The 27,571-nt window shown below is 38.9% G+C and overlaps 11 protein-coding genes across 11 annotated transcripts; 5 read left to right on the top strand and 6 right to left on the bottom strand.

Annotated features, from left to right (window-relative positions):
- Positions 1-724: 724 nt before the first annotated feature.
- On the top strand, positions 725-3,448 carry BRETT_002935 (uncharacterized protein; the record flags this gene model as incomplete). The annotated part of the gene is made up of 1 exon (XM_041281452.1): positions 725-3,448. The coding sequence occupies one exon, from the start codon at positions 725-727 to the stop codon at positions 3,446-3,448; it is 2,724 nt and encodes a 907-aa protein (XP_041139243.1).
- Positions 3,449-3,898: 450 nt separating this feature from the next.
- On the top strand, positions 3,899-4,636 carry TIF6 (Eukaryotic translation initiation factor 6; the record flags this gene model as incomplete). The annotated part of the gene is made up of 1 exon (XM_041281451.1): positions 3,899-4,636. The coding sequence occupies one exon, from the start codon at positions 3,899-3,901 to the stop codon at positions 4,634-4,636; it is 738 nt and encodes a 245-aa protein (XP_041139242.1).
- A 628-nt stretch (positions 4,637-5,264) lies between these two features.
- BRETT_002933 (uncharacterized protein) lies at positions 5,265-10,962 on the top strand (the record flags this gene model as incomplete). Its single annotated transcript, XM_041281450.1, has 2 exons — positions 5,265-5,278; positions 5,349-10,962. 2 exons carry the CDS (start codon positions 5,265-5,267, stop codon positions 10,960-10,962), a joined length of 5,628 nt encoding a protein of 1,875 aa, XP_041139241.1.
- Positions 10,963-11,286: 324 nt separating this feature from the next.
- BRETT_002932 (uncharacterized protein) lies at positions 11,287-13,316 on the bottom strand (the record flags this gene model as incomplete). Its single annotated transcript, XM_041281449.1, has 2 exons — positions 11,287-12,483; positions 12,507-13,316. The coding sequence occupies 2 exons, from the start codon at positions 13,314-13,316 to the stop codon at positions 11,287-11,289; spliced, it is 2,007 nt and encodes a 668-aa protein (XP_041139240.1).
- A 538-nt stretch (positions 13,317-13,854) lies between these two features.
- On the bottom strand, positions 13,855-14,550 carry BRETT_002931 (uncharacterized protein; the record flags this gene model as incomplete). The annotated part of the gene is made up of 1 exon (XM_041281448.1): positions 13,855-14,550. The coding sequence occupies one exon, from the start codon at positions 14,548-14,550 to the stop codon at positions 13,855-13,857; it is 696 nt and encodes a 231-aa protein (XP_041139239.1).
- Positions 14,551-15,238: 688 nt separating this feature from the next.
- KGD2 (2-oxoglutarate dehydrogenase complex E2 component) lies at positions 15,239-16,663 on the bottom strand (the record flags this gene model as incomplete). The annotated part of the gene is made up of 1 exon (XM_041281447.1): positions 15,239-16,663. One exon carries the CDS (start codon positions 16,661-16,663, stop codon positions 15,239-15,241), a length of 1,425 nt encoding a protein of 474 aa, XP_041139238.1.
- Positions 16,664-18,021: 1,358 nt separating this feature from the next.
- BRETT_002929 (uncharacterized protein) lies at positions 18,022-19,706 on the bottom strand (the record flags this gene model as incomplete). The annotated part of the gene is made up of 2 exons (XM_041281446.1): positions 18,022-19,552; positions 19,651-19,706. The coding sequence occupies 2 exons, from the start codon at positions 19,704-19,706 to the stop codon at positions 18,022-18,024; spliced, it is 1,587 nt and encodes a 528-aa protein (XP_041139237.1).
- A 560-nt stretch (positions 19,707-20,266) lies between these two features.
- Positions 20,267-22,528, top strand: BRETT_002928 (uncharacterized protein; the record flags this gene model as incomplete). The annotated part of the gene is made up of 1 exon (XM_041281445.1): positions 20,267-22,528. The coding sequence occupies one exon, from the start codon at positions 20,267-20,269 to the stop codon at positions 22,526-22,528; it is 2,262 nt and encodes a 753-aa protein (XP_041139236.1).
- A 299-nt stretch (positions 22,529-22,827) lies between these two features.
- Positions 22,828-24,777, bottom strand: NOP2 (rRNA (cytosine-C5-)-methyltransferase nop2; the record flags this gene model as incomplete). The annotated part of the gene is made up of 1 exon (XM_041281444.1): positions 22,828-24,777. One exon carries the CDS (start codon positions 24,775-24,777, stop codon positions 22,828-22,830), a length of 1,950 nt encoding a protein of 649 aa, XP_041139235.1.
- Positions 24,778-25,074: 297 nt separating this feature from the next.
- On the top strand, positions 25,075-26,436 carry BRETT_002926 (uncharacterized protein; the record flags this gene model as incomplete). The annotated part of the gene is made up of 1 exon (XM_041281443.1): positions 25,075-26,436. One exon carries the CDS (start codon positions 25,075-25,077, stop codon positions 26,434-26,436), a length of 1,362 nt encoding a protein of 453 aa, XP_041139234.1.
- A 155-nt stretch (positions 26,437-26,591) lies between these two features.
- On the bottom strand, positions 26,592-27,434 carry BRETT_002925 (uncharacterized protein; the record flags this gene model as incomplete). The annotated part of the gene is made up of 1 exon (XM_041281442.1): positions 26,592-27,434. The coding sequence occupies one exon, from the start codon at positions 27,432-27,434 to the stop codon at positions 26,592-26,594; it is 843 nt and encodes a 280-aa protein (XP_041139233.1).
- Positions 27,435-27,571: the final 137 nt, after the last annotated feature.

The raw sequence follows: 27,571 nt of genomic DNA, 5'->3' as shown, positions 1-27,571 counted from the left end.
TATACAATATGTGCATAGAATTATACTAATGGTCATCATTTTACTAGCAAAGTTAGATAACAAGAAATCCTGTAATATATCGTCATTAACTTGTATTACGTAATTACTATTGGCAATGTAAGGAGGCACATAAATAATACCGCCAAATCAGCTGCACAAATCCCGAAACGAACAATCAAAAATGATTACATCCAACCAGGTTTAAAAATTAAATTTTGACAGCTGAATGATAGGAAAGCTAGTTAATAGTGCTCAGCTATGCAGACGTTTCAAGAGGATGGATGGATTTTGCTTACAATCTCGAGCAGTGGTCGGGCTGGCTCGCTGTAAAAAAAAATGCAGGGCGAGTATGGTGAGAGAAAAAAAATGGGGAATACAAAAAAAAAAGCAGTGGGACATCACGCGGGGTTACCTGGTACCTTCTAGAAGCTCCTGGTAGCAACCGGAAGGAGCGGGAGATTTCTAGGCAGCAGAGAAAAATCCAGAGCATGCCGGAATATCGAATACTTTTTTCATAATTGCTTTAACCTAAATAATGATATGGTTGGATGCATCCACGAACACATTATATAAGGGTGGCATACGATGCCAGACTTTTCAACTGTTGAAGTTTCGACAAAGCCCGGACTACGTTAGTTTTATTTCAGTTTGTGCATTTCAATTGATATTTGTTTGATTGAAGAACTGGTTAAGGGTTTATATTATTAGATAAAAACTTTAAAACATGGATTCATCACATTTCACAGATAAGGCATTGGAAATCATTACCAATGCCCAGCAATTATGCAAGCAAAATTCAAATCCGGAGATGGTTCCTCTTCATTTTCTTGCTGCTATGACACCATCTAACGTCATCGGCGAGGATAAGCAAGCGGAGAATGTTTATCTTAAGTCAATTATAGAGGGTGCCCGTTTTGATTGGACACCATTTGAGAGAACAGTTAACAGACACCTTGTGAGACTTCCTAGTGTTCAAGGATCAAATTCACAGCCAACAATGTCTGCCTCGGCTGCTCAAATTGTGGAAAATGCTGAGAAAAACATGAAATTGCAGAAAGATACATATATTGGCCAGGATCACATACTTTTAGCCCTTTTAGACGATTCATCTGTCAAGGGTATATGTCAGGAGTGTGGAATTAACCCAGATGCATTGAAACAGCAGGTCACAACCCTCCGCGGAGGAAACAGGATAGATTCAAGACAGGCAGATTCGTCACAAGCATCTGAATTTTTGAAGAAGTACGCTAGAGATTTGACGGAGTCTGCACGTGAGGGTAAAATTGATCCAGTGATTGGCCGTGAAGAAGAAATAAGACGTACAATCAGGGTGTTGGCAAGGAGAACTAAATCAAATCCTTGCCTTATCGGTGACCCTGGTGTTGGTAAAACATCTATCGTGGAAGGAGTGGCACAAAGAATTGTTGATAATGATGTTCCAAGAATTCTTCAAAACTGCAAGCTTTACGCATTGGATCTTGGTGCATTGAAGGCTGGTGCAAAATATCAGGGTGAGTTTGAAGAGCGTATTAAAGGTGTCTTGAACGATATTGAAAAGTCGAAGATCATGATCATACTATTTATTGATGAGATTCATATGTTGATGGGAGATGGTAAGAGCGATGCCGCAAACTTGTTAAAACCGGCATTGGCAAGGGGCCGTTTCCACTGCATTGGTGCAACCACCGTGAATGAATACAGAAAGTACATTGAGAAGGATGGTGCATTTGAGCGTCGTTTCCAAAGAATCGATGTTCGTGAGCCAACACTTGATGAAACTGTTGCAATTCTTCGTGGCTTGCAGCCTAGGTATGAAATTCATCATGGTGTTCGTATTTTGGACAGTGCATTGGTTGCAGCAGCCAGATTGGCTTCACGCTACTTAACATACAGAAAGCTTCCTGACTCGGCTGTTGACTTAATGGACGAGGCTGCAGCAGGTGTTGCCGTTGCTCGTGATTCAAAGCCAGAGGAACTTGATTCTAAGGAAAGACAACTCCAGTTAATTGATGTGGAGATTAAGGCATTGGAAAGGGATAAGGATGCCGATTCATCCACCAAGGATAGATTGGCAAAGGCCGAGAAGAAGAAACAGGACGTGTTGGCTCAGTTGGCTCCGATTAAAGCCAAGTATCAAAAGGAAATGGCGGGTCATGAAGAGCTTACAGCAGCCAAAAGAAAGTTAGATCAATTAGAAATTAAGGAACAGGATGCTGAGAGAAGACACGACTCTGCCCAGATTGCTGATTTGAAGATGTTCGCCATTCCAGACGTTAAAAAGAGAATCCAGAAGTTGGAGGACGAAGCCGTTAAGGAGGAAGAGTCAAAAGCTTATATGGTGAGAAATGTTGTTGGTCCTGACCAGATTGCTGACACCGCAGCCAGATTGACTGGTATTCCAGTTTCGAAGTTATCTCAAACTGAAAACGAGAAATTGATTAACATGGAGAAGGAATTGTCATCTGTTGTTGTTGGCCAAGGTACAGCTGTTAAAGCGGTTTCTAATGCAATCAGATTATCACGTTCAGGCCTTGCCAATCCTCACCAACCAGCATCGTTCATGTTCTTGGGTCTTTCTGGTTCTGGTAAGACCGAGTTGGCGAAGAGGTTGGCTTCTTTCTTATTTAATGACGAAAAGGCTATGGTTCGTATTGACTGTTCTGAATTGATGGAGAAGTATTCAGTCTCAAAGTTGCTTGGCTCTACCGCTGGATATGTTGGTTATGAAGAGGGTGGTATGCTAACGAACCAGTTGCTCAGGAAACCTTACTCTGTGGTTCTATTCGATGAGGTGGAGAAGGCAGCTCCAGAGGTGTTAAACATTCTTTTGCAAATGCTAGATGATGGTAGAATTACTGCAGCCAATGGAACCTTGGTGAACTGCGCTAACTGCATTGTTATCATGACTTCTAACTTAGGCGCAGAGTACATTGCTGCATCTAACAGCACAAAGATTATGCCGGATGTTCGTAACCAAGTCATGAACGTTGTTCGTGGCCACTTCAGACCAGAATTCCTTAACAGAATTTCGGCAGTGGTTATCTTCAACAGATTGTCGAAACATGCAATTTCCAAGATTGTCGGTTTGAGACTTTCTGAAATCGAAAAGAGATTCAAGTCTAGTGGAAAGGAGATTAAGCTTGACCTAGATCAGTCGGCCTTGGGTTACTTGTGCAACAATGGCTACTCGGTGAATCTTGGTGCTAGGCCTTTGAACAGATTGATTCAGAATACCATCTTGAATCCTTTGGCAATCATGATTTTGAATGGTCAGGTTAAGGATAAAGAGACCGTGAAAATCACAACTAAGAACGATGAACTTATCGTGGTTCCAAATCACAAGAGTGCAGATGGAACTGATGTGAAGTCAGTTGAAGATTGGACTGATGATGCTGAGATCGACGACTTTGCCGATCCTGATGGTGATGTCAATGTTGATCTTGACTAAAGAGAGTGAAGAATATAAAATGTGGCTTTCTTCATTCATATTTCTATTTACAGGTTGCATTTATGTGTATTTTAGTTAATTTGAATTTGAATTTTAATGTTTAATTTCTGTTTACCGAATTTCAATATATATTAATATCAATACATATAGAGTAGAAGATTGTAGTAACGTAAACTGGTGAACACACGATGACGTATCATCCGTACACCTATAAAAGATACGCCACCCACAAAAAAAAAAAGGAGATAAAGAGATATTGAGGAAAAAATAGACAAAAAAAATTTTTGGTAAAATTTTCCAACTGCTGAAAATTAGCATACATTGAATATCCTTTGTCTTTCTTTTAGTCGTTGTAACAAATGCACACGTCAGGTCTTTCCATATAAGACAAAAGAGATATAAAAGGTGACATTGAATAACAGAGTAGTTTTCAGGGAAGATTATAACGTCATGGCTACCAGAGCACAGTTTGAAAATTCTAATGAAGTTGGTGTTTTCTCCAAACTTACAAACTCCTATTGTTTGGTTGCACTTGGAGGATCAGAAAACTTTTATTCTGCGTTCGAAGCAGAGCTTGGTGATGTGATTCCAGTTGTTCATACAACAATCGCTGGAACAAAGATTATTGGAAGAATGGTTGCAGGAAACAGAAGGGGATTATTGGTGCCATCTCAAACAACGGATCAAGAATTGATGCATCTACGAAACAGTTTACCAGACAGTGTTAAAATTCAAAGAGTTGAGGAAAGATTATCTGCTTTGGGAAATGTCATTTGTTGCAATGATTATGTGGCATTAGTACACCCAGATATTGAACGGGAGACAGAAGAAATTATAGCAGATACATTGGGCGTTGAAGTGTTTAGACAAACTATTGCTGGAAATGTTCTAGTTGGTTCATACTGTTGTATATCTAACCAGGGTGGATTAGTTCACCCTCAGACTCCTATTCAAGATCAGGAAGAACTTTCATCATTGCTTCAAGTTCCACTTGTGGCGGGAACCGTTAACAGAGGCTCTCCAGTCATCGGTGCTGGTATGGTTGTGAATGACTGGCTTTCAGTCACTGGTTTGGCTACGACCGCTCCAGAACTATCTGTCATTGAGAGTATATTTAAATTGCAGGATGCTCAGCCAGATGCCATATCTGGATCGTTGCGTGATACTCTTATTGAGACATACTCATGAACGTAATATACGAGCATTTAAGCTTTTTAGGCCTTGCTGCAGATCACAATCTTTTCTTATAGACATTACTGTTACAAATACTGGGAGTACTTCCTGTGAGGTAAATTTCTTTTGTGACTGTGATATACTACGACGAACACTCTTTTTGTGTTCTAGAGGACTCAAGATAACTGAACCGATGGATAGTGCGATAAAACCCTGAATAATACTAATTTCGTCATCGCCTTTTTTTTTTTTTACATGAAGTACAATTATTGTATTCTATAAGTTTATAACTGGTTAACAGGATAACTTCATTAATGATAGATCTTTAAAGTACACTCGGTTAATATCAGCAAGATTTATAATTCAAGAACGTACCGACATCTGCCGAGGTGAGGATCCGACAAAGTTTCCTTTTTCTCGAAAGTAAAGAATTTTAATTTCATTTTTATATATATATTTTTTCTCTTCAAGTTTGTGCGAGATTCATGCGAATTGAGCCTGCATCAATAACCCATCTTAACATAACATTGTACGTAAAGGAGTAAGGCAAAGACTAATCCTAACTCTGCACACTCTATTTCATATATATTTTATTAGCTTACTTTTTTTAATTCGGACGAGTGGACAACTAACTTTCGAAGCAATGGATTTCTATGGGTACGTTTCTGGTAGTAACATTCTTGACCAACAGTTATATTTTGATACTAACAAACACAATCTCTTATAGGACTTCTAGAGAATCAATTAGAGTCACTGCTCTTGAACGATTAACACAGTTGACTGTTGAAAAAACAAATTCGGCGGTGAGCTTAGATAAAGCTGTCTCGCCCGGTTTCAAGAAGATTTTAGAAAGGACTAGACCATCGTCGGACAATTTTAATGAGCCAATTTCGCAGATTGAATTGGATACGCTCTTTGCGCTGTGCAGGAGTTCTAAGCATATAAGGAACAAAGTTCAAGCAGAAATTCTTTTTTCCAGGTTTGAAAGATATCTCATTGATGCCAAATATCAAAAATTCCAATCTGGAAGATCTACTCAAAACGCTTACCCAAACATTCGTACTAAGATAGCATATGAATTAACAAATGCGATTGCATGTCTTGGTTTGAAGTTTTCCACATTGAGGCAAGAAGCAACTGAAACCCTTCAGCAGTTTTTGTTGGGATATAGATCCGATATTGATCTGCATGCATCATTTGCACTTGTGGGTTTCTTGCAGGGATTAGTCGACAATGCAAAAATTCTTAGTCCGCAGTTGATCGAGGACTTACTCAATCTTTTCAAAAAAGACAATTTCTACAAAGAAATCAGCTCTGTTGCAGACAATGTTTCAGTTTTAAACGATGTCAACTGGCCTCCATCGGTTATAAATTCCAACTATGATTTTTCATTCCTACTGTTTGTTCATTTATTAGGTCAAGTATGTATTGAACTTTTCAAAAACATGGTTCACGTCCCAGAGGATGAAACGCTAACTAAGCGTTTGCTTAAATCCGATTCTGTCGCATACAACATCACTTCGGATGATAAAGTTCTCATTAAAGATGCAGTTGATGGATACTCTCAATGTATCAAAAATTTGGAAAACAAGCAAGGTATGATATCTATTAGTTCTTCTAAGAGGGTGCTCTATAACAATGTAAAAGCAATCAGTCTTGATTTAATGCTTTTGGGATACGTTGCTTCGGTCGTTCCGTTTAAATGTATGAGCGAATTGGTTGTAAATTACATGGACTCTCTTTCTCAGCTAAGAGAAACAGGGACTGACCAGATTGTGGAGGAGATAAACTCAGATTTGATGCTGAGCACATTTTCTGCGGCTGCGCTTCTTTCTGAAAGTGATCGAAAATTTGGTCTGCTGGTTACAAAAAGTTTCCCTGTTATTTTATCGTACCCAATTATTGATGAAGCAAATTCAAGAGCCCTAGCGCAGTCACTTACATTCAGCTTAAAGACTTTATCCGAGGATGAGGTTGTCTCCTGTATTTATAGCTTGACAAACTTGCTTCCTGATCCAATTACAACGAACGAGACTAAGGATACAACATCTAATGGAAAGATACCAGAGGCAACACGAAACACCACAGTAGACGGGGAAGATAGTGACTTTGCAACTTCCAACAATGCTGGCTCTCATTATCTTACAAGAGAAGCTCAGGAAGTTATGTGCAAGAATGTTGTTGGTGTGATCCTTGAAATTTCAAAAGAGTTTAGTGACGAATCCATCAACATTCTTGTGATAACACTTCTTTCGCAAAAAATAAGAAAGGTGCCCGATGAGTTTAATTGTATATTTTTAGAGAGCTTGGTAGATTTAGTGGACGTTATGAAGAACAGGGAGTTTTCAATTGTGTTGAGATTCTTTTATGAGGCGGCAGCTACTTGTAAACCAGATTCTAAGATAGGAAGAATGACCATGCACGTTTGGGTTAAACTATCCGAGAGTTTGGCTAAAAAACCCGATGGGGAGCTATACAAACTTTATCTCAAGGAAATGCTTTCATCTATTGTTGCTAAAGGTGATCTAGAAGATGCAGATCACCACAGATCAAATAATGATGTTGCCGCATCCGCATTGGAAATTGAAAGTTTTTTAGAGCCGTTAGCACACGTTCTTCCAAATATTACAGAAGAGCCTTTGAAAATTACTGACAAATCTTTGATGGGCCTTTTTAGAGATGCATGGTTTAACCTTTGTGTTCATGGTTTCACATATAATTCTCCTCGCTATAAAAAAGAGTATCTCTCTCTTAGAAGAATAGCCTACAATACTCCAGCTTTGGCATCCGACTTATCTTGGAATAGGAGCGAAACATCGATAGAGTTAAATACTGTCTTAAGAAGAGCGTCTTCCAAGCAGACAGAGAAACTCTACAGGGATACGTTGAGTGACATTATTTCATCAAAAAAGATCAGCGCCAAGGTATTTGAGACTCAAGTTTCACGACCTGGCTTGATATTCCTTTCAACAAATTTACTAGTGGAAATGCTCCGGGTAGATTGTGGTAACTGCTCAACATGTTTGGAGTATCTGTCAGATCCATCAGTTACAATTGCGCACCTCGACACCTTTGTAGGTGCTATTGCGTACTTTTGCTGCTCTCAGTATATTAATAGGATGCGCGTAGGTGGATCATCTCAATTTACTGTCAAGAGAGTTACAGGTCAGCTTCAACAGTTATTCATTTATTGCTGTCATAGAGATCAGAATCTTCAAACTGTTGCATTTCAATGCGCCAATCGGATTATAACATTGATTCCATCGTCTCTTTGCCATGAGAAGAGTGCTTTTTCTATGCTGGATATTCTTACTCTCCTTTATAACAGTATTGTTGATGCAGATACCCACGAATACGAACCAAATATTATTTTTGTTTCCGATATTATGGGGATAAAACTGACATTGTCTGACTCTTATCAATGGAGGAAACAAACGCTTAATAAATTTAGTTCATTCGCTGAGAAGAGCATTTCCCTTGTTTTGAGTAGGGCTGAACAAGATATGACATCTATTCTATATGCTTATCTGAAGAAGACAGAGCAACACAGAAGTGGAATGAAGTACGGTGCTGATTTTGCTCTCAAAATGACGAATAAAGCAGCTACGATGGATCAAGAATATTATAAATTGGGTCCAGTGCGTACCGCAAGGCACAAGCTTGTCTCAGATCACTATGGGGCAAAATCATCAACTATTTTGGGGAAAGATGAAGAACAAAGTGATGACTCTTTCGAAGCAATAGACGATAGAGAAAGAGAAACAATTGGCAAATTGTCGATTAGAGTGTCCTCACTAAAGGAGAAACATCTTTCGGGAGTAAAAATCACACATTCAGAAGTTGTAAGTGTTATGAACGATATAACTAGTGCTATTGCATTTACACACTCCAAAGTGCGCGGTGAACTTGTCAGGTGGGCCAGCGAGCTTCCCTTTTTGGAGTTCACATCGCAAAGTATTGATATGGCCACTAACATATGGTTAGGAATAATGAAAGACAAGCCGGAGGCTTCGGCTGAGCTTCTTTCTGAAATTATACTTCAATTTGAGCTATCCGTGGGTCTTGGAATTGGCCTTTATTCTAGAAGAGATTCCGTAATGCCTCCTGCGATGTATCCGATGCTATATCTTCCAACCAGAAAAGAAGTAATTTCTCACTTTGAAAAGACTGCAGAGGCTAACATAAGGCCCCATTTGGACTTGATCAGGCTTTTACATTCACATTTCCAATCATCAAAGTTTGAAAGTGATCACACTTTAAAATTGTTCACGGATTTAATTGTTTCATCTTTGAAGGGTCTTATTAAAGGCAGCGAACATCCATATGCTCGTCTTGCCAGATTTGAGCTTATTAAATTTGCAATTTCGATTCTAAAAGCACACCTGGCTTTGAGTAGCAGGAGTATTCCACTCCTCATCAATCTTATTCTTGATGCCGCCCTTTCATGGTTCAGTTGCAAGGCAAAGCCTCCATTTGGAAGTAACAAACTCAGAACTAAGGCCGAATATTCGGCGTTGGTTGCCGTTGCGAAGTATTTCTCTGAAGTTACTTTTAATACCAAGAGCCAAGAACAAAAGAGAAACATTTTATTAATGTTTTTAGACAGTGAGATTGCTTTTCTCTATTCATGGCTTCATCCTCGTGAAAATAACGAGGGTCTTGTGTGCTATTCTCAATTTAAATTTAATGATCGTGTGATGTCAGATGCATTTTTCATTGATGGACGTCTGGCTGTAAATTTATTCGACAGATATGGCCAGAACAGTTTAGACTTACGGTCTAAACTTGAAATGTTAATTAATAAATATCCATTCAAAGTGATTGAAGATGCATGCGCGGTGAACTTTTTGGCTTCTACCGCAAAAGGTCGGAATTCATCAGCCATTCTTGTATGGGGAGTGGCTTCACCACTAGACTCAATAAGATTTTTTATGCCACCATTCAATACTAGCCCTTTGATTTTACAATATGCAATGAGTTCGATTGAATACTTTGATTCTCATCAGACCTTCTTCTATGTGCCTCAGATCGTCCAAACTTTAAGATACGATAAGTTAGGATACATCAGAAGATACATATTGGAAACAGCCAATGTTTCACCATTGTTTGCACATCAGATTATTTGGAACATGAGTGCTAATTCGTACAAAGACGAGGACTGCAAGATTCCCGATACCATCAAGCCAACGCTTGATAATATTAAAAAAACGATGGTTGAGGAATTCACCTCGGCCGATAGATCCTACTATGAAAAAGAATTCTCTTTCTTTGATGCTGTCACTAATATTTCTGGCAAATTAAAACCATACATTAGGAAATCAAAGGCTGAAAAGAAGAGGAAAATAGATGAAGAAATGATGAAGATTAAGCTTCAGGATGGTGTGTATTTACCAAGTAATCCAGACGGAGTTGTTGTTGACATTGATAGAAAGTCAGGGAAACCTTTACAATCCCATGCAAAGGCACCCTTTATGGCAACATTCAAGATAAGAAGGAAAGTAGATCAAATTTCGGATGACAGTAGTGAAGAAATCAGTGATGAGTTAAATTACGAGACGGTGAACCTAGGTGCAATTTTCAAGGTTGGCGACGATTGCCGACAGGATGTGTTGGTTATTCAATTGATGGCTATATTTAGAACCATGTGGATGACTGCAGGCCTTGACGTTTATGTTTATCCATATCGGGTGACAGCTACTGCTCCTGGATGTGGAATTATTGATGTTCTTCCAAACTCCATCTCACGTGACATGCTTGGACGTGAAGCTGTCAATGGGTTGTACGAATACTTTATTACACAGTTTGGTCCCGAGACATCACCCGAATTTCAAAAGGCAAGAAATAATTTTGTTAAGTCTATGGCTTCATATTCTATTATCACATATTTGCTAGCCATTAAGGATCGTCACAATGGTAACATAATGTATGATAATCAAGGCCATGTTTTGCACGTGGACTTTGGTTTTTGCTTTGATATTGCACCAGGTGGGGTTACATTCGAGCAGTCGCCTTTCAAACTCACCAAGGAGATGGTGAAGGTTATGGGCGGTTCAACTGACACCCAGGCTTTCAAATGGTTTGAGGAGTTATGCGTAAAGAGCTTCCTGGTTTGTCGTGAACATATGGATATGATTATTACAGCAGTTATGCCGATGCTCGACAGTGGTCTTCCTTGCTTCAAGAATGCAACAATTAAGCATTTAAAGGCACGCTTTGTTCCGGAAAGAGATGCCGAAGGTGCAGCTGCCTTTATGAGGGGTTTAGTTAAAAAGTCTTATTTAAGTGTTGCTACCAAAACATATGATGAGTTCCAGAGACTTACAAACGGAATACCGTACTGATCTCACTATTTTTTTATATTACATGTATACTAATAGAATTTGAGGTTTGCTTCAATGGATGTGATATTGAACCTGCTATTATACAAAGTAAAGAAAAAAGAAAAAAATTAACAACGACAACAACAAAAGGTGGGTGGGAGGGTGGGTAAATAAACATTAAGAAAAAGAACAAAAATTCACGGCATCAAATAAATACCTTTGCTGTAACGGCTTCTAATTCACGTAGGCGGCTTCAAGGTGATAACATTTCAATGAAAAAAAAATTTGACTGATGAATTGAAAGATATTTTGATACATTTTAGTTGAAAGCAATATCACGTTCAGTTAAAAATTTGTGATTTCATCAAAATCAAAGGGATATTCCATCGACATGTCAAGTTCGTTATTGGTATTAGATCCATTTCCACCGTTCGGAATTGAATTAATCATATTTTCCTGAATGTACGGTGGACATTGTCCATTTGTTGCACCAAATTCTGGATGTTGGCAAATATTTGTTTCTGTAGCATTAGAATATCCAGCAACGGAAAGGCCTTGTGACCTTAATTCTGGAGGTCGGAATGTGTTCAAAGGTGCTTTTTGTGGGAGTATCTGCCTTTGAAGTTGATTAGGAATTATGTTCGTAGGTGCCGGTGTCCATACATGGCCACAATTATTTGTATACATCTGCTGTTTTGTATGATTATGAATTGCACTGCTAAAATCATTCGTGATGGTATTCTGAATGATTATCCTTGCTTTATTTTCTCTCTTTTTAGATTTCTTACCTTTTCTTTTCAGCACCCCTCTATCATCAGGGATACCACCGACGCATATATTCCTTATTCTATGTCTTTTTAGTGCATCTTGTCTTGGAAACTTTTTACCACATGGACAGACATACTGATATTCCAGATGTCCTTTGTAATGACGTCTCAAGTCATGATTCCTGACAAATGCTTTTTTACATACTGGGCAAACAAATGGCCTGTCACAAAGATGAGTTTGAATATGTGCTCGGATGTTTGATATTCTGGTGAATGTTTTACTGCAGTTTTTATACTTGCATGTGTATAATTTATTGCTATCAGGACCAACAAAATATTTGTCCAAAGTACCCGTAGCCAGTGTTGATCTAATTGTTGGCCTTTTCTTTCTAGTTGGGGACTTAGCTTGTTCTTTAAGAATCTTCTCCGATAAATCATTCTTTTTTGTGATTAATGTCGGAATCCAGTTTAGTCGTTTAGGGGCCCTTTGCGGACTTGGCGTGCGGGAGAATGTATTTTTAACTTTCAGAGGAGTTGTAAACTTTGTTCCTTTTCCAAAAGGTGAGACAGACTTGAACCTTATTGGAGAACTAGTCACGGGGCTCATATCTGGGCTCTTATATGCTTGTGCACCAGGACTTGATTGAACGCTAGTGCTAGACAAAGGAGCCAAACTAGGGATTTGATGTGAAAGCTTAGGCTTTGCTACGGCACTTCCGCCTTTCAAGTCCTTACCATTAAGAATCCTGTCAATATCTTCAACACTATTGACTTCCTTAGTTGGTGATGATAAGATACTACTGCGATCGGGGCTTTTCTTATTGGAGATGATGCTATTGCAGATGGGGTTCTTCTATTATCAGGGTGGCAGCCTTCCAAATTATCATGATATGGTCTCAAAGCCTTCAAATCCTGGGCCGAATAAGAAGCAGTCACCTGCCCTGTGCTACCTAAAGTGACTGAGGATGTAGGAAATTTGTATTTTCCACTAGCATCACCAGTGAAAAAGTAGTCCGGATCATCATCATGCTTGAGACTGTCACGCCTACGCAATCTTGTCACCCTTTGGACCTTTGCAGAACTTTGTAGGCCTTCCCGGCATTGAGCGTTCGGGTGACTTCGATGAAAGTTTAAGTTGTCAAAGTTCATCACCTCATTATAAACTGGCTTTTTGTTATTAAGCGGCACAGAATTAATATCTATTCCCGGTATTGCCAGCTGTGTATTGGAACCAGTTCCAACAAACCCAAAAATGCCCGATCCGCTTATTTTTCTCGTATGTGTCTTTTCATATAGCACCGATCCAGTTTCTGAAGATTGTTCACCAGATGAAGGATTCACTGGTGAATCATAAGCATCCTGTATTCCTAAATCAAAAAGAATTGACTCTAAATCATCGTCTTGATCCTGCGTACTCTTGCCACTATCTCTACTACTCTGCAATCCCTGTGTGATATCGGGTCTCACTGTAGCTGCAGGAGTCACTGTTGGAGGCTCTATAGCATCAAAACCTAATGAATCATCTGGCAATGGAAGAGGCTTAAATGTATTGCTATAGACCTCGCCATTATCCATAAAAGGATTTTCAGCTGTAGACCAATCTGACATGTTGTACAAAACACCCTTTTCCACAAGTTTCTAATGTATGCTTATCAGGAATTGCTGTTCAATTTGGAAATCACTTGACTGACAATAAACGGTAATCAGTTTAATGCTGTTTATAATATCTAATCCGTTTTTTTAACTCTATATGTGGTTTTCCTGTAGTAATTCAAGGATAGAGAAAGGATTTTCGGTTTTAAAGATATACGAAGAGTAACAAGATCAAGTCAAGAAAGATGTACAAACATTGTTTAAGCTGTTTTTTTAATTCCATCTATAGATACCGAAAGAAAAAAAAAAATTCTTGTAAGTAATTAAGCTAGAACAGGAAAATGACAATAGTATTCATTTACACATTTGCATTCTCAGTATCACAAATACCCGATTAGGAAATTTGTAAATATTACAGACGTTGCCCTTTTGGGATGACTCAGGTTATGCCACTTCACCATTCATAATTTGGTATCTTAAACTTCTGGTACAGTTATAATTACAATTATATACAGCTATATAAAATAAATATGTTGTAAAGCCATAGCCCACATCAAGTAGATAATGGATACCTTAGTTGGCCTCCGCTCATTGATAGGGTCAAATCCGTGGGTATAAATTTCAATTTTTCGATCTCTTGGGTGTTCAAGGAAAGCTTTCGGTCCGATATTTTATGAATATCATGCATCTTTGCACCAAACATATCTGATAGCTGGGACTTTGTTTTCAGAAGGACCTCGTTCATATAGTAGGTTTCGTACATTCCAAAATGTAAATTCTGATCTTTTCTTGCAGGAATTTTCATCTTACCTAAAGTATAATGAATGCATGGTTGAAATAAAATTGGTTTATCTTTCTCTTCACCGGGGTAAACACCTGGCTCCATATTTTGATGCTCTTTTAACAATTCTATTCTTATATGTGATAGTTCGTCGGACAATTGTTTAAGATTCTTACAACTTTGTTGTGAAAGCGGCAAAACCAAGTAAAATGTACTGTAATCATAATTTGAAAGGATTTTTGGTGAAGTTTGAAAAGTGAATGTGGTAGATTTAAGCTTGGTTAACAGCGGTCTGATCTCCTTTATCTTTTTCTCAAATGCCTGTTTGTATAATGTTAACATTTTCATCCTTTTGTAGTTTACTAATGGGGTCAATGATATATGCATACTGGGAAATGTGTTGTCCTCGGAAAGATTGTAGTTCATAAATCTATTCGGAATGAATGATGTTTCTAATAAGTTGAGCATTCCCGGCCATATTTCACGCCCAATCAATTTGCTCTTTGTGTTTCCTTTTATTAGTAGGTTATAGGGCAATTCAAACGGATAAATATTATACTCATCCTTCTGAGGATTGAATTTAATGTTTGCGTCTTGGAATAGGCCCGACCGAGCATCATCAAATCGACGAGATATAGAACTGTTGAATTGGGTTAGAATATTTCGTAAAAGTGTTCTTTGATCGTTCGTCGGTCGGAAGTTAAAAAATGATGTGACGTAGTTCTTTGTTACTAAACTACCCCTTTCCACTGTGTAAAGCATAGTAAACTAAGAAATGATCAATTTCAGTTGTAAAAATGAAAGATGGTGTTGGCAGTTGGGCATCATATCTCTATAATTACGGGCGGGGGTATCAAGAGACAGCGATTTATTTAGTCAACTTCATCAAGAAAAATAAATATTCCCCCGGGCAAAAAAAGTTTATTTTCAGATTATCGACAGTTACATCTTTACAAAAGGGGTCATCAATATTATGCAATTGTAGCCTAGAAGAAAGCGAAGTTGAACAAAGTAGAAGCTTAATCAAGAAATACGAAATACGTGTATACAATATCGTTGGCTGGCATAATATGTGAATAATCTACAGGTAAAACAAACACGCTTCTTGGGCAGTCAGTCTTCATTATGATGGCCTAATTAAAATAAATAAGGAAAATCACATCAACAGCATCTTTCTTGGATCCTCAATCAATTCTTTCACAGTTCTCAAAAAGCTGACGGCCTCCCTTCCATCTAGAACTCTATGATCATATGTTAAGGCTAAGTACATCATTGGTCTCGATTCAATCTTACCATTCACGGTAACAGGTCTCTGCTTGATACCGTGCAAACCTAACACAGCAGTCTGTGGAGAATTTATAATGGGTGTACCGTACAAAGATCCAAAGATACCACCGTTAGAAATTGTGAAAGTTCCACCCGCAAGATCTTCAAGAGAAAGTTTGCCGTCCCTAGCCTTCTTTGCCAGATTTGAGATTTCAGCTTCAATGTCTAGTATCGAGAGAGATTCTGCATTTCTAACAACTGGCGTAACCAACCCTTTCGGCGTGGCAACAGCCACAGAAATATCCATATAATCCCTGTAAACCAAAGTGTCATCGTTTTCGATGGCTGCACCAACGGATGGGAAATCCTTTGCTGCCAAAGTACATGCTTTAGAGAATGGGCCCATAAATCCCATTTTGATTCCAGTCTTCTTGAGGAATTCGTCCTTGTACAGCTTTCTCATTTCCATAATAGAGGTCATATCAACCTCGTTGAAAGTTGTGAGAGATGCAGCAGTGTTTTGGGCGGTTTTCAATCTCTCTGCAATTCTTCTTCTCATTCTATTCATCTTGATTCTCTCCTCTGAACGTGAAAACTGGCCATATGGGCTGACCACTCTTGGTGCAGTAGGTGGAGGAACGGAACTTTTTGCAGCGGGTGCTGGCTCTGAATTGGATGAAGAAGGAGATGGAACAGAAGTTGGCTTTGGAGCAGAAGCAGCGACAGCGGCAGCAGCAGGTATAGATGCAGCTTTTGGTTTAGGAGCTGGTTTCTCAGTTGCGGCTTCCGCTTTAGGTGCCTCCTCGTCAGGCTTGGAAGGTTCTGTCTCAGCTGGTTTTGCACCACCTGCTGGTGGTGGCCCAGGCTCTATCTTCGCCAAATCCTGGCCGACTTCAACATCATCATCGGGATTGGCCAATAATTCCCTCACTGTTCCTCCAACTGGTGAGTTCACCTCGACATCAATTTTGTCAGTTTCGATGGTAGCCAACAACTCATCCTGGCCAATGTAGTCGCCAACTTTTTTGGTAAAAGAAGCTAACGTACCCTCTGTAATAGACTCGGCCATTTCTGGCACTTTAATAATAGTAGCTTCACCCCTAGTAAACTTCAGTTGGAAAGATGATCTGAACGTCAAATTATTGGAAAACATGTTGCGTGAAACTTGAGCTCTCATGGCGGAGCCGAGAACGGGACTTGAAAAAGTCTGTAAATATCGTTTAGAGAGAACAAGAGGTGCTCCTCTGGAGAGACACCCCTTCATTGAAGTGACTCTCATGCTCTTAATCGACTGTCTCAGAGAGGTTCTAAGCATTTTTGTGATATCCTGTAAAAAGATGATGAATGTGGTATTATACTAGAACAGACCTTGCTCGCTCTAGAAAGGTACAAGAAACTTAGTTTGATACTGTATGAATCGAGCAGAACACTAACAAAAGATGAAAAATAGAACCAGATATGAAATCGATAGGGCAAACACAAAAATAAATGAATATATATATATAGGAGAGATAATAAAAAAATTTAAAAATAAAATAAAATCTGAATGAACAAGAATTGGGCAGAGATAAAAATAAAATGAATAGATTCTGGGAGGGAAGGGTACAACAATTATTTAGTGGGGAAGTAGGTACGTAGAATTGGTTGGTGGATATAAATTCAAAGGCAGGATAAACGGAGATCGGACTGAATTTTGAAGGATAAGTACAATAGGGACCGAAAATGAGTAACTTCCAAGTCTGTGTAGTTTTTTTTTTTTTTTTTTTTTGATTTTATTACTATAGTCCTCCAATGTTGCTTTTACTTATTTTTTTTTTGTTACATATGCTCAGCCCAATTTATACTTATGATCTATTAAGGTAAAGGTGACTTTGCTCTAAAAGCTATAAAGCCATCAACCTTTCTGAATTTAAGCTAAAATGTTTAAAAGCGTTAGTCAATTGCGACAAATAGGTGAAAAATTGAATTGCTTTGGCTTTGCGGACAAACAAAACAATGCAGCAAATGATTTCTAATAGCAGACTCCGAGGCTGGCCATCAAATTTCTTGCTCCAATTTGCTCGAGTCCGAGAAATCCTTGTTATCGATTTCAGCTCGTTAATACGATAAATGAACCATGTGGGGATTTACATTAAGAAACTAGATCAAACTCTGGATATATATATTTAAGAATTATCGATGCTTTACGCAATCATAAATATATTTTTATTCGGATTTCACTTAACTTTATCTCAACTTCACCCTGACATTTAACCAAACAAGTGCGGCTGTTATTCGCCGAGAACGGAACCTTCCCGAATCAGATTATATGGCACCGGCAAGTTTTACCGATCATCGTGCGCGATCGGACTCGAGTTCCCGGGATGATGAAGGAAAAAAATTAATCGCGAATGCCCCGGCGCTCAAAGGCGATATGGAGAGTGAGGGGGAAAAAATTTGGGAAGTGGCACCAGTTTTTCAGTGGCAATTGTCAACATCAAAAAAAGTGAAATATTCCTTGGCTAAAATTAGAAGATGAATGTACATACACTGTTAATGAAGCTTGAGGTAAACTTATGTGCCAACTACATAATTGTAAACTATTGCTGAATAGTGCTTGCAATAGTGAAGTAATCAAAATTTTATTTCATTAAAGAAAAGTAAAGCACATGCATTTTATGCCTGACCCTAAGCCTAGCTGGAGTGCTCGACAGGAACAGAAATCAATTTTCCATTTTTAGCATCGATCGTGTGCTTAAATTGCTCTGGAGCAGCAAGTTCCTTCATATCATCACCCTGTTCGATCTCAATATTCAGAGATGTAGTTGAAGAAGTATAAATTTCGGTATCCAAACTTGATTTAGATAAGTAAATTGTAAGAGTGTCTGTTTGATCAGCTGAAATTGTTGGAATATGCTTCTCGATTTGAACTTCGATGTGCTCTGATTTGATGATATCAACAGCAGAAATTCCGCTATCTAAAATAACACCAACCTTTTTACAGGAATTAATAGTGACAGCATTAACTTTACCTTTAATCTGAACAACAATTGCTTCACAATCACTAATAAACACACTCTGGTCCATTGTAACTTCAAGTGTTAACGGTTGACCTCCTGCCGTCTCTACAACGTTTTGAACCATCCATTTGTTATCGACCAACTCCTTTCTAGGTGGCTTCGAAGTTCTTGTTTGTCTCTGAGAGAGGTTTCTTGGCTTCTTAGGCGGAACAGGCTTGTGAACCTGAATATTACCCGATGCCCTCAATGCTGGGTTTTTGTGTGTCATTTGAGATTTTTCCACCTTTCTTAAATTCTTGGTGATATCTTCTCCTTGATTCAACTCCGAGAAAACCGCGTTCATACCTGTTTTAGTCGTATCATTTGATTTCTGCGTTTTATCATCGGAATCACCAGCGACGAAAACAGATGCCGGAGGTGGTGGAGGTGGTGGAGGTGGTGCTGCAGCACCAGCATTTGGCTTTGATGCATCCTGGCTCACCTTTTCTGGCGAAAGCTTTTGCAAATTTTGCTTTATGTCTCCACCGTCAACTTTCCAACTTGGTCCAGTTGTTTCGTACTCTTTTACAAAAGCTTTTAAAGCGTCAAAAATTCCAAGAAATGCTTTCACCCAAGAAACTTGGTCCTCATTCTTACCCCTGAACTCTTTCATAATACGATTACCCCAGAATTGGGCCGAGTCTTTGAAATCAGGAATGTATGAAACAGGCGCTTCAACACATATCCAGCCAAGAACAGGAACACCCTCAGCAACTGTGGACAAATTGTTGCTAATCTTTGGGTCTCTTGTCGAGTCCTTTACCTGGACAACCTGGCTGATTATATCATTAATTGGTTTCAAGATTTCAGCAAATACTGGATCTGTGCTGGAGACTTTTTTCGAAAGAGATGCTGCCCATAAAAACGTTTTCTCCTCATCAATAGCTTTCTTAAATAGCTGAGCTTGTTTTTCTATAACAGGATCCAACTTCTTCGAGATATCTACGAATGGAACGACATATTCTTCAATGAAATCCTCGTAAGCCTGAATTGCTTTTGACTTTTCCAATTGCTCTTTTGCCTTTGGTGCTTTAATAACATCATCTTCAGCCTTGGCTTTGGATTCGACTTTGCTTCCCGAAGTGCCTGCTGTTTCTTCTTGTGCCTTCACGGCATTTTCTTGGAAAATGGTGACATCTTCTAACCGGGAGGTTGCTGCTTCAAGTCTGAAGTTAAGAACTGAATTAGTATGAAATAAACAATTGGATGCTAATATGGATAGACACCACACACTAAAAAGTGGATGACCGCAAACTCAACTTACCGTTTAAGAAGCGTCACAATATTATAGCCGTGGATAGAGAATTCACCTTCACTCATGGCTGATTTTGACCTATACTTCGTTTTATAGCTTCTCAAAGGGCCTTGAATACTTCGTAAAAATATCCACGTGGGATTTTGTCAACCAGTAGACACCTACGAATTAAACCAGAAAAGAACTTACGTTAAAGGGGGAAGAAACGAGGGTTCTATGCATGCTCAATGGAATTTAATAATTTAAGAATACTTTTGCAATTGAGAATTATTCTTGTTACCGCCCGTAATTCGCGAAAAAAAAAGTCATCTACGTGGTTATCTACTGCTGGATCATAGAATTTGACCGCGTCAGGTGTGTAGGGGTGCAATGAAGTAGTTCCTTTAAACTTCATTTCATTCAAATAGGCACGAAAATAAGAAAAAAATGAGAGAAAAAAAAATCACGAGGTAGTAATAACGAGTGTGATGAAATGGACGAATATCTGATTGGTCAGAGTGTGATGCCTTGTTCCCGTAACAATTCTTGCAGATTCCAAGTAAGGGCTCCCAGAGAAAAAGTACATCACATTATTGTGGCCTTGATACTTCTTCCAGTTCTTGGGAATATTTAAAGTTTACTACTTATGACCACAGATACAGATAAAGAAACGCCGGATTTACACGATGCTGCTCAAGAGGTATTGGCTCCGAGGAAGGTTTATAAGATGAAAGATTATGTGGAGCCAAAGCAGACAGAACCATTCAAACATGATTGGCGAGATGGTGTTCCGATAGTGATTGATTTCGGAAGACACACAACTCGAGTTGGTATGGCTGGCATGAAAGATCCATCATCCGTCTTCCCCTCTATTACATCACACTATAAGGATAAGAAGCTTAAAAGAGCGTTAAATATGGTTGGAAATGATGTTCTTATTGACTCCGGTGTGAAATCTAACATGAAGAATCCTTTTGACGGGTCCATAATCACAAACTGGAACTCTGTTGAGTCAATTCTTGACTATTCATTTTTACACGTGGGCGTTGATTCACAAGATTTTGTTGAGAACCCAGTAATTATGACAGAGCCTTTGGTTTCTCCCTTTCAACAGAGATCAGGATTAACAGAGCTTTTGTTCGAAACATACAGCGTGCCAAAGTGCACTTTTGGAGTCGATTCCCTTTTCAGTTTCTATTATAATGGGGGAAACACTGGATTAGTTATAGGGTCAGGTTACAACTCAACGAAATTGATTCCGGTTGTTGGGGGTAAACCTATCTTGGATGTTTCAAAGAGAATTGATTGGGCTGGAAGACAAGCTGTGGAGTATCTTAGTTCATCCTTGCAATTAAAGTATCCATACTTCCCCTCTAGGATAAATGATTTTCAGGTTGAGAATATGGTTAAAGACTTTTGCTATGTTTCAAATGATTACCAGCATGAAGTATCCCACTACCTTGATTTGGATAATTTGGAAAAGAAGGATATAACACTAGAAGCACCTTTTAATGAGATTGCGAAGCAAGAAAAAACGGAGGAGGAGCTTCGGCAAGAAGAAGAAAAAAAGAAGCAGACAATGAAGAAACTCCAAGAACAGGCACGTGAGAGAAGGCTTCAAAAGCTTTTAGAAAAGGAGCATGACTATGAATATTTCACCACAATGGAGACCAAACTTAAGAGCATGAACAAAAAGGAAGTGGTGAGCACTTTAAGAGAAGCTGGATTTGATGATGACAAGGACTTGCATAACTATATTTCAAACCTTGAGCGCTCCTTAAAGCGTGCGAGAAACCAGGATGTGGGCGAAAATGATGCAAGTGACCAACCACCATCATTTGATTTGATAGATATACCTGATGAGAAATTAGATGAAGAGCAAATTAAGGAGAAGAGAAAACAACGTCTAATGAAAGCTGGATACGATGCCAGACAGAGAGCCAAGAAAGAGAAGGAAATTGCTAGAAAGACTGCCGAAGAGGCCGCTAAAAAGGATGAGGAGTGGAGGAAATCAGATTTAAGTTCGTGGATTGCAGCCCGTAGAAAGAGATTACGTATATTAAAAAAAAGGAGAAAGGATAGAATACGTCTGAAGGAGGAACTAACGGATAGAAAATCCAGAGCATCACAGCTGAGAATGAAGAACATTGCCTCTTTAGCTAGCGAAGAGTCGGAAGGACGTGGTGGAAGAAAGAGAAAAGCAACAAATGTGACAATAGACAATGATCCAAATGATACGTTTGGCGCAAATGATGATGACTGGTCTATATATAGGGACATTGCTAAAGGTTCAGACTCAGATGTTGAAGAGGAATATGAAAAGAGAATATATGACCTCGAGGAAGAACTTCTGAGATATGACCCGGAATTCACAATAAATGATACATTACAAGCACAGTACAGCTGGAAGAAGTCTATTATTCATAGATTTGTCAGAGGACCAAGAGATTGGGATCCAGATGAACAGCACCAGCAACATCAGATTCATCTTAATGTTGAGCGTATCAGAGTGCCAGAAATTATATTTCAGCCATCGATTGCAGGCTTGGATCAATGCGGGTTGGGTGAGCTTTGTGAACAAACTGCACTTAAGCGTCTACCTTCAGAGTTGGGATTTTCTGGTGATGACGTTAGTTCGATCGTGGGTGATGTTTTTCTTACTGGTGGTTCCACACTGTTTAAAAACTTTGATTCAAGGCTTCGTCTTGAGTTTGAATCTTTTCTCCCGGTAGGAATGAAGTTCAATGTTCGTCGTGCTGAAGATCCGCTTTTGGATACTTGGAGGGGAATGGCTAAATGGGCTGTGACTGATGAAGCAAAGAGCAGTTATATTACAAAAAAGCAGTATGAGGAAATGGGACCTGAATATTTGAAGGAGAATCGTATGGGATGTGCTCATTTATTGTAAAAAAAAAAAAAAGCATGTAAATTAGACTATAAATATAATTGTAAGATATTTGGCTAATTCAAATTTCTTTCTATCATTCATTAAAATCAGAGTATGTCTGAAAGCAGAGTACATGTCTTGCCTTTCAATAGTATGCCTAAATTGTCCGGTATCCCACCGTTTTGAAACGCGCAGCCAAAACCGGTAAACCTTACAAAATATACTATTTCTCTACGTACATTATGATTCTGTTACAACCAATTATAGGTGCTGATTAACATTACTGTACATATATGCTTGGCGAATTTCAAAAGATTAATCTAATCATCCTTCTTTTCAGCTTCATCAACTTTCTCCTCCACCCTTTCTAGCTTCTGATCGATATTAACGGATTTAGGATTAATACCCTTTCTCTTAAGACTTCTACTCAACGAATCTTTCATCAACTGTTTATCCTGGGTCTCGTCAAATTTGGCAAAGTCGTTGAAAATGATTCCTTCTTCCTCTTCGTCTGCTCTTATAGCCTTCTCCTTCTCAGCAGCACCAGCCTTAGATTTATCATGAGGACTTGGAGCGATCTTTTGAAACTTGGCAACATAAAATCCGTCAACATTATAGACATGTGGGAAGTACCTTCTCGTTAGTGAAAGACTCTTGTGGAATTTTTTTCCCCTGTAGGACGTAAATCCTTCCTTACCGATTGCAAGTCCAGTGTCCACCAATTTAACGTTTGGCCTCTTCCTAAGAGCATAATCTACAACACATTCATCCTCGTCAACAGTCACAGAGCATGTTGAGTACGTAATCACACCTCCCTCTTTTGAATGTGCATTCACAGAATCTATGGCTGAAAGCAAGAGCTGCTTCTGCAAATGCGGAATATTCATAAAATCTTTTGGCGTACGCGAAGTCTTCACACTAGCATCTTTAGATATAACACCAGTACCAGAGCATGGGGCATCCAAAAGCACACGATCAAATCCTCCAATCACTTTAGGAAATTCACGTGCATCATAGTTACAGACAATAACATTCTCACAACCTAACCTATGAATATTTGCAACCAAAGCCTTTGTTCTTGCTTTGTTTGAATCGTTCGCAAACACACAACCCGTGTTTTTCATCATAGCAGCAATATATGTAGTTTTACCACCTGGTGCGGCCGCCATATCTAATATTCGTTCATTCTCATGTGGATCAAGAGCCATCACCGGAAGAAACGAAGAGGCAGCTTGTAATATATAGTGACCAGCTAAATATTCTGGTGTGGCACCAATTGGGACTTGGGAATCGAAAATCTGAAGCCCCACTTTAGTCCATTTTCCGATGGGTTGGAGATTCACACCCCTGTTCACTAATGCTTGAGCCAAGTCACGCCTTCTTGTTCTCAAAGTATTGGTTCTTATGGTGATTGGTCTGTGAACTTCGTTGGCCTCGAAAAATTCCATCGCCTCGGATGGAGTAAAGAGATCGAACAATTTTTCTGCCAAGAACGGCGTGTATCCATAATATTCGCATATATCTTTTATCAATCTATCAACGTATTCAGATCTGCTTCTACCCTCTTCACCTAACTCGTTGAACTTCTCTAAAACTTTAACAATCTCCAACATTCTTGTTCTCACAAAAGTGATATCATGATTCTGAGGATTATCCTCTTCCTCGGTACCTGGTGGGGGCAAAATTTTGGGCCTTGGTTGCTCAATGGCTCCCTCGATGAGCTCTTCCTCAGCCTCTAATTTTTCCTCCTCAGCCCGTCTATCTAACAATTCAGAGTACTTTTCCATGTTAGATGCATTTATCTTCTCCATTTCAAGCTCGTCTCCGGCATCTTCTTCGTCAGAGAAGGCAGGCTTAGCACGGTTCTCCTCTTCAGAATCATACTCATCAACATCATCATCTATTTGTTCCTCCTGCTCAGCATCAAAGTCATCTAATGTCCCAACCTTAACATTATCGTCTTCGTCGTCTTCCTTGTCATCATCCTCAGAATCTTCAAATAACGACTTCTTCTCTCGTGAAAGCTCATCATAATCAACTTCCGGCAAATCTGCAGGAAACTCTGTTTCATCTGTTCCCTGTGTCTCCGATGTTTCTTCTTTTTTCCGAGGTTTCTTGTCTTTTTTTGCGGCCTTAGGCTTCTTTGGACTTTCAGCAGCTTTTGATGAATCTAATCTCTTTCTCTTCTTCAAAGCACGCTTTTCCTTTGCCGTTTGAATCTCCTCAAAGGATGGGGGGGCTCCTTGTTTATTTCTGGCTCTTCTACCCATTCTTTTGTGTTTGCAAAGCTTGAAGATCCGTGTAGAGGTGATTAACTTCAATAAGTAATTTTGGATCCTTCTGATGCAAGCTAAGAAATTCATATTTCAGATGGGTGAGCTAGGTGAAAAATTTTTTGATGCCTTTCTAAAAAAAAAAAAAAAATAAAGTGATTTTTATCCTATTGATGCTTTTTTCAGGTGGTGCATTATCGGGACAGATACAGAGACCAACAGTACCATTCTGATCGTGGTAAGATATAAGCATCAATAATATTTACGTAATTGCATTTTGCATATGGTAGAATGATGGGAAAAGTACTTGGGACAATAAAGGAACATCAGAGAAAGATCATATCATTTAATGACTATGTGATCCTAACACTTCCGTCTGGTGCAACAAAAATTATTGAAGTTCGTCGAGATGGAACTATCAGTCTTGGAAAGTTTGGTATTTTTGGTGCAAATTACATTGTTGGATATAGTTATGGGCAGTCTTTCGAAATTCTGGAGAATAAGAGAGTTCAGCCGTTAAAGAGCATAACATATGGTTTAGAAGATGCCGATAGTAATGAATCTACCCCGATCCCAGAGTTTTCTTCTTCGGAGGACAACCGAAACTTAGTTGATAAAGGTGATGAAGTTCAGAAGGTGACAGCAGAGGAAATTGAGAAAATAAAAAAGCAGGGTGGTGGAAATGAGATCGCCAACAAGCTTATTAGCAAAATTATTGAGGGTCATGAATCTTTTGACAAGAAAACAGTTTACTCTCAAGACAAGTATGTTATTAGAAAGCAACGAAAGTTTTCCAGAAGATTTACTGTGAATGCTCTTTCTCCATCGAATCTGTTAAATCATATGAGAAATGACAGAGAAATGGACAAAATACAGGGCTTGAGTGAAGAAGTTCTTGGGATGATGATGAGCCATGCTAATGTAATGCCAGGAGGAAATTATCTTGTGATGGATGAAACTGGGGGAATTGTTGTGTACGCAATGCTGGAAAGAATGCACGGAGAGGGAACTATTACTCTTCTTCACGAAAATGATCAACCCAAGATTGCACATCTAATGCATACGAATTATTCCGAGGAAGAACTCTATAAGATGGTGAAGCCAATAAATCTTCTTCAATTTATGGAACCTGCAGACAACAAACCAAACGTCGGACCATTTCCAGATGATGTGGTAAAAGCTATGCCTGATATGAGAAGGAAAAGATATTACAGGAGAATGAAGAAAGTGAAACAACTTAACGAGTCTCTGGATATGGTTCAGCATGGTGCATTTGATGGTTTAGTTTACGTTTCTACGCTGAATCCAGTTGGCTTCGTTCCCAAAATAATTAATAAAATTGCAGGCTCGAGATCGATTGTCGTTTACAGCCAGTATAAGGAGATCTTAATCGGATTGAGTCATATATTTTTAAGAGATAAACATATTCTCCTACCAAATATTTATGAATCTCGAGTCCGCCATTTTCAAACCATTCCTGGAAGGCTTCATCCTACAATGACATCTGTTGGTGGGGGTGGATATTTTCTTTCCGGTATAAAGGTGATTCCGACTGAGGGTGCTGTGGCCTCTGGAAGGAGATCTAAGAAGAGAGCTGGTGTTGAGCAGCAGGAAGAGGTGAAAAAGATTAAGCTTGCAAGTGACTCCTCTGCTTAAATTTGTAAATATGTTGACATGTACTGTGTTGGCATTAGCTGCTAGCACTGAAAATTTGTTAATACTGAAACCATAAAAAAGCTTGTATTGGTTTGCTATCTGTGAACATTTTTATAAAATGACCAAAATGCAGTAGCACGAAATGAACGAATATATTAAAGAATTTCCCGAACCATACCATTTAAGGCATCAAATTCGGGATCGCACCAGCCAATCACGTTACGTATGGTTCCCGCACTATCATATCTTATACCACATTTCCATGTGTTTGGTAGGTATCTTCTTGTTGCTTCAGCCTGCTGTTTGTAGCCAACTTCAAATATAAATCCTCGGGCACCTATCTTTGGTAACAAAGCAGTTAAGTAGTGGTAAAACTCAAGATTTCCAACAAGAGCTATCCGTGGTTCATATTTCAAGACGGAACATTCAACGCCACATTCAACAGACATCTTACCCTTAGGAATATATGGTGGGTTGGACACCAAAAAATCAAATCCATCCGCAGATTTCGGTATTTCAAGTTTCCGAAGATCGCATCTTTCGAAAGCAATATTGCAACCTAGTCTTGAAAGTACTGGCTGACACGCCGATTTATTTTCCTCGGCCAAAGAAAGTGCTGCATTGCTTATATCTGTCCCGATAACATTTGCAGGTCTCATTTGAGAATCAGTAGCAATACTTAAAGCTATGCATCCCGTTCCAGTGCAATAGTCGAGAATATTCTTACCAGACAAGCTAGCTCCTATAGATTTTTTCATTTCCATGCACCATTCCTCTGTTTCCCATCTGGGAATAAGAACCCCAGATGCACATTTGATAGTCAGTTTTCCAAACGGTGTGTTGCCTAAAATATATTGCAATGGAACCAAATGTGATCTTTGGTCAACTGCGTGTTCCCATTTTTCCTCTGGAAGTTCGTTTTTAATCCATCGGAGTTCTCTTTTAGCCTGGGTTCTCGGTAGTACCTTTAGGAGAGCATTCAGTAAGCTTGAATTCATCAATTGATCTCCCGATCAAAAACCCAACATATATATATTCACCAACAGCTTATATGATGTAAATAGAAGAAGAACATGCCAGGTAAAAAAAAAAAAAAGTACAGAAAAATATACCGGTATGGTAATGAATAATTACA

This window comes from Brettanomyces bruxellensis, chromosome 9, assembly GCF_011074885.1.
Source record: "Brettanomyces bruxellensis chromosome 9, complete sequence".
Taxonomy (NCBI): Eukaryota; Fungi; Ascomycota; class Pichiomycetes; order Pichiales; family Pichiaceae; genus Brettanomyces; species Brettanomyces bruxellensis.
The sequence above is the reverse complement of the archived record's forward strand: the minus strand, read 5'-3'. Positions and strand labels throughout refer to the sequence as shown.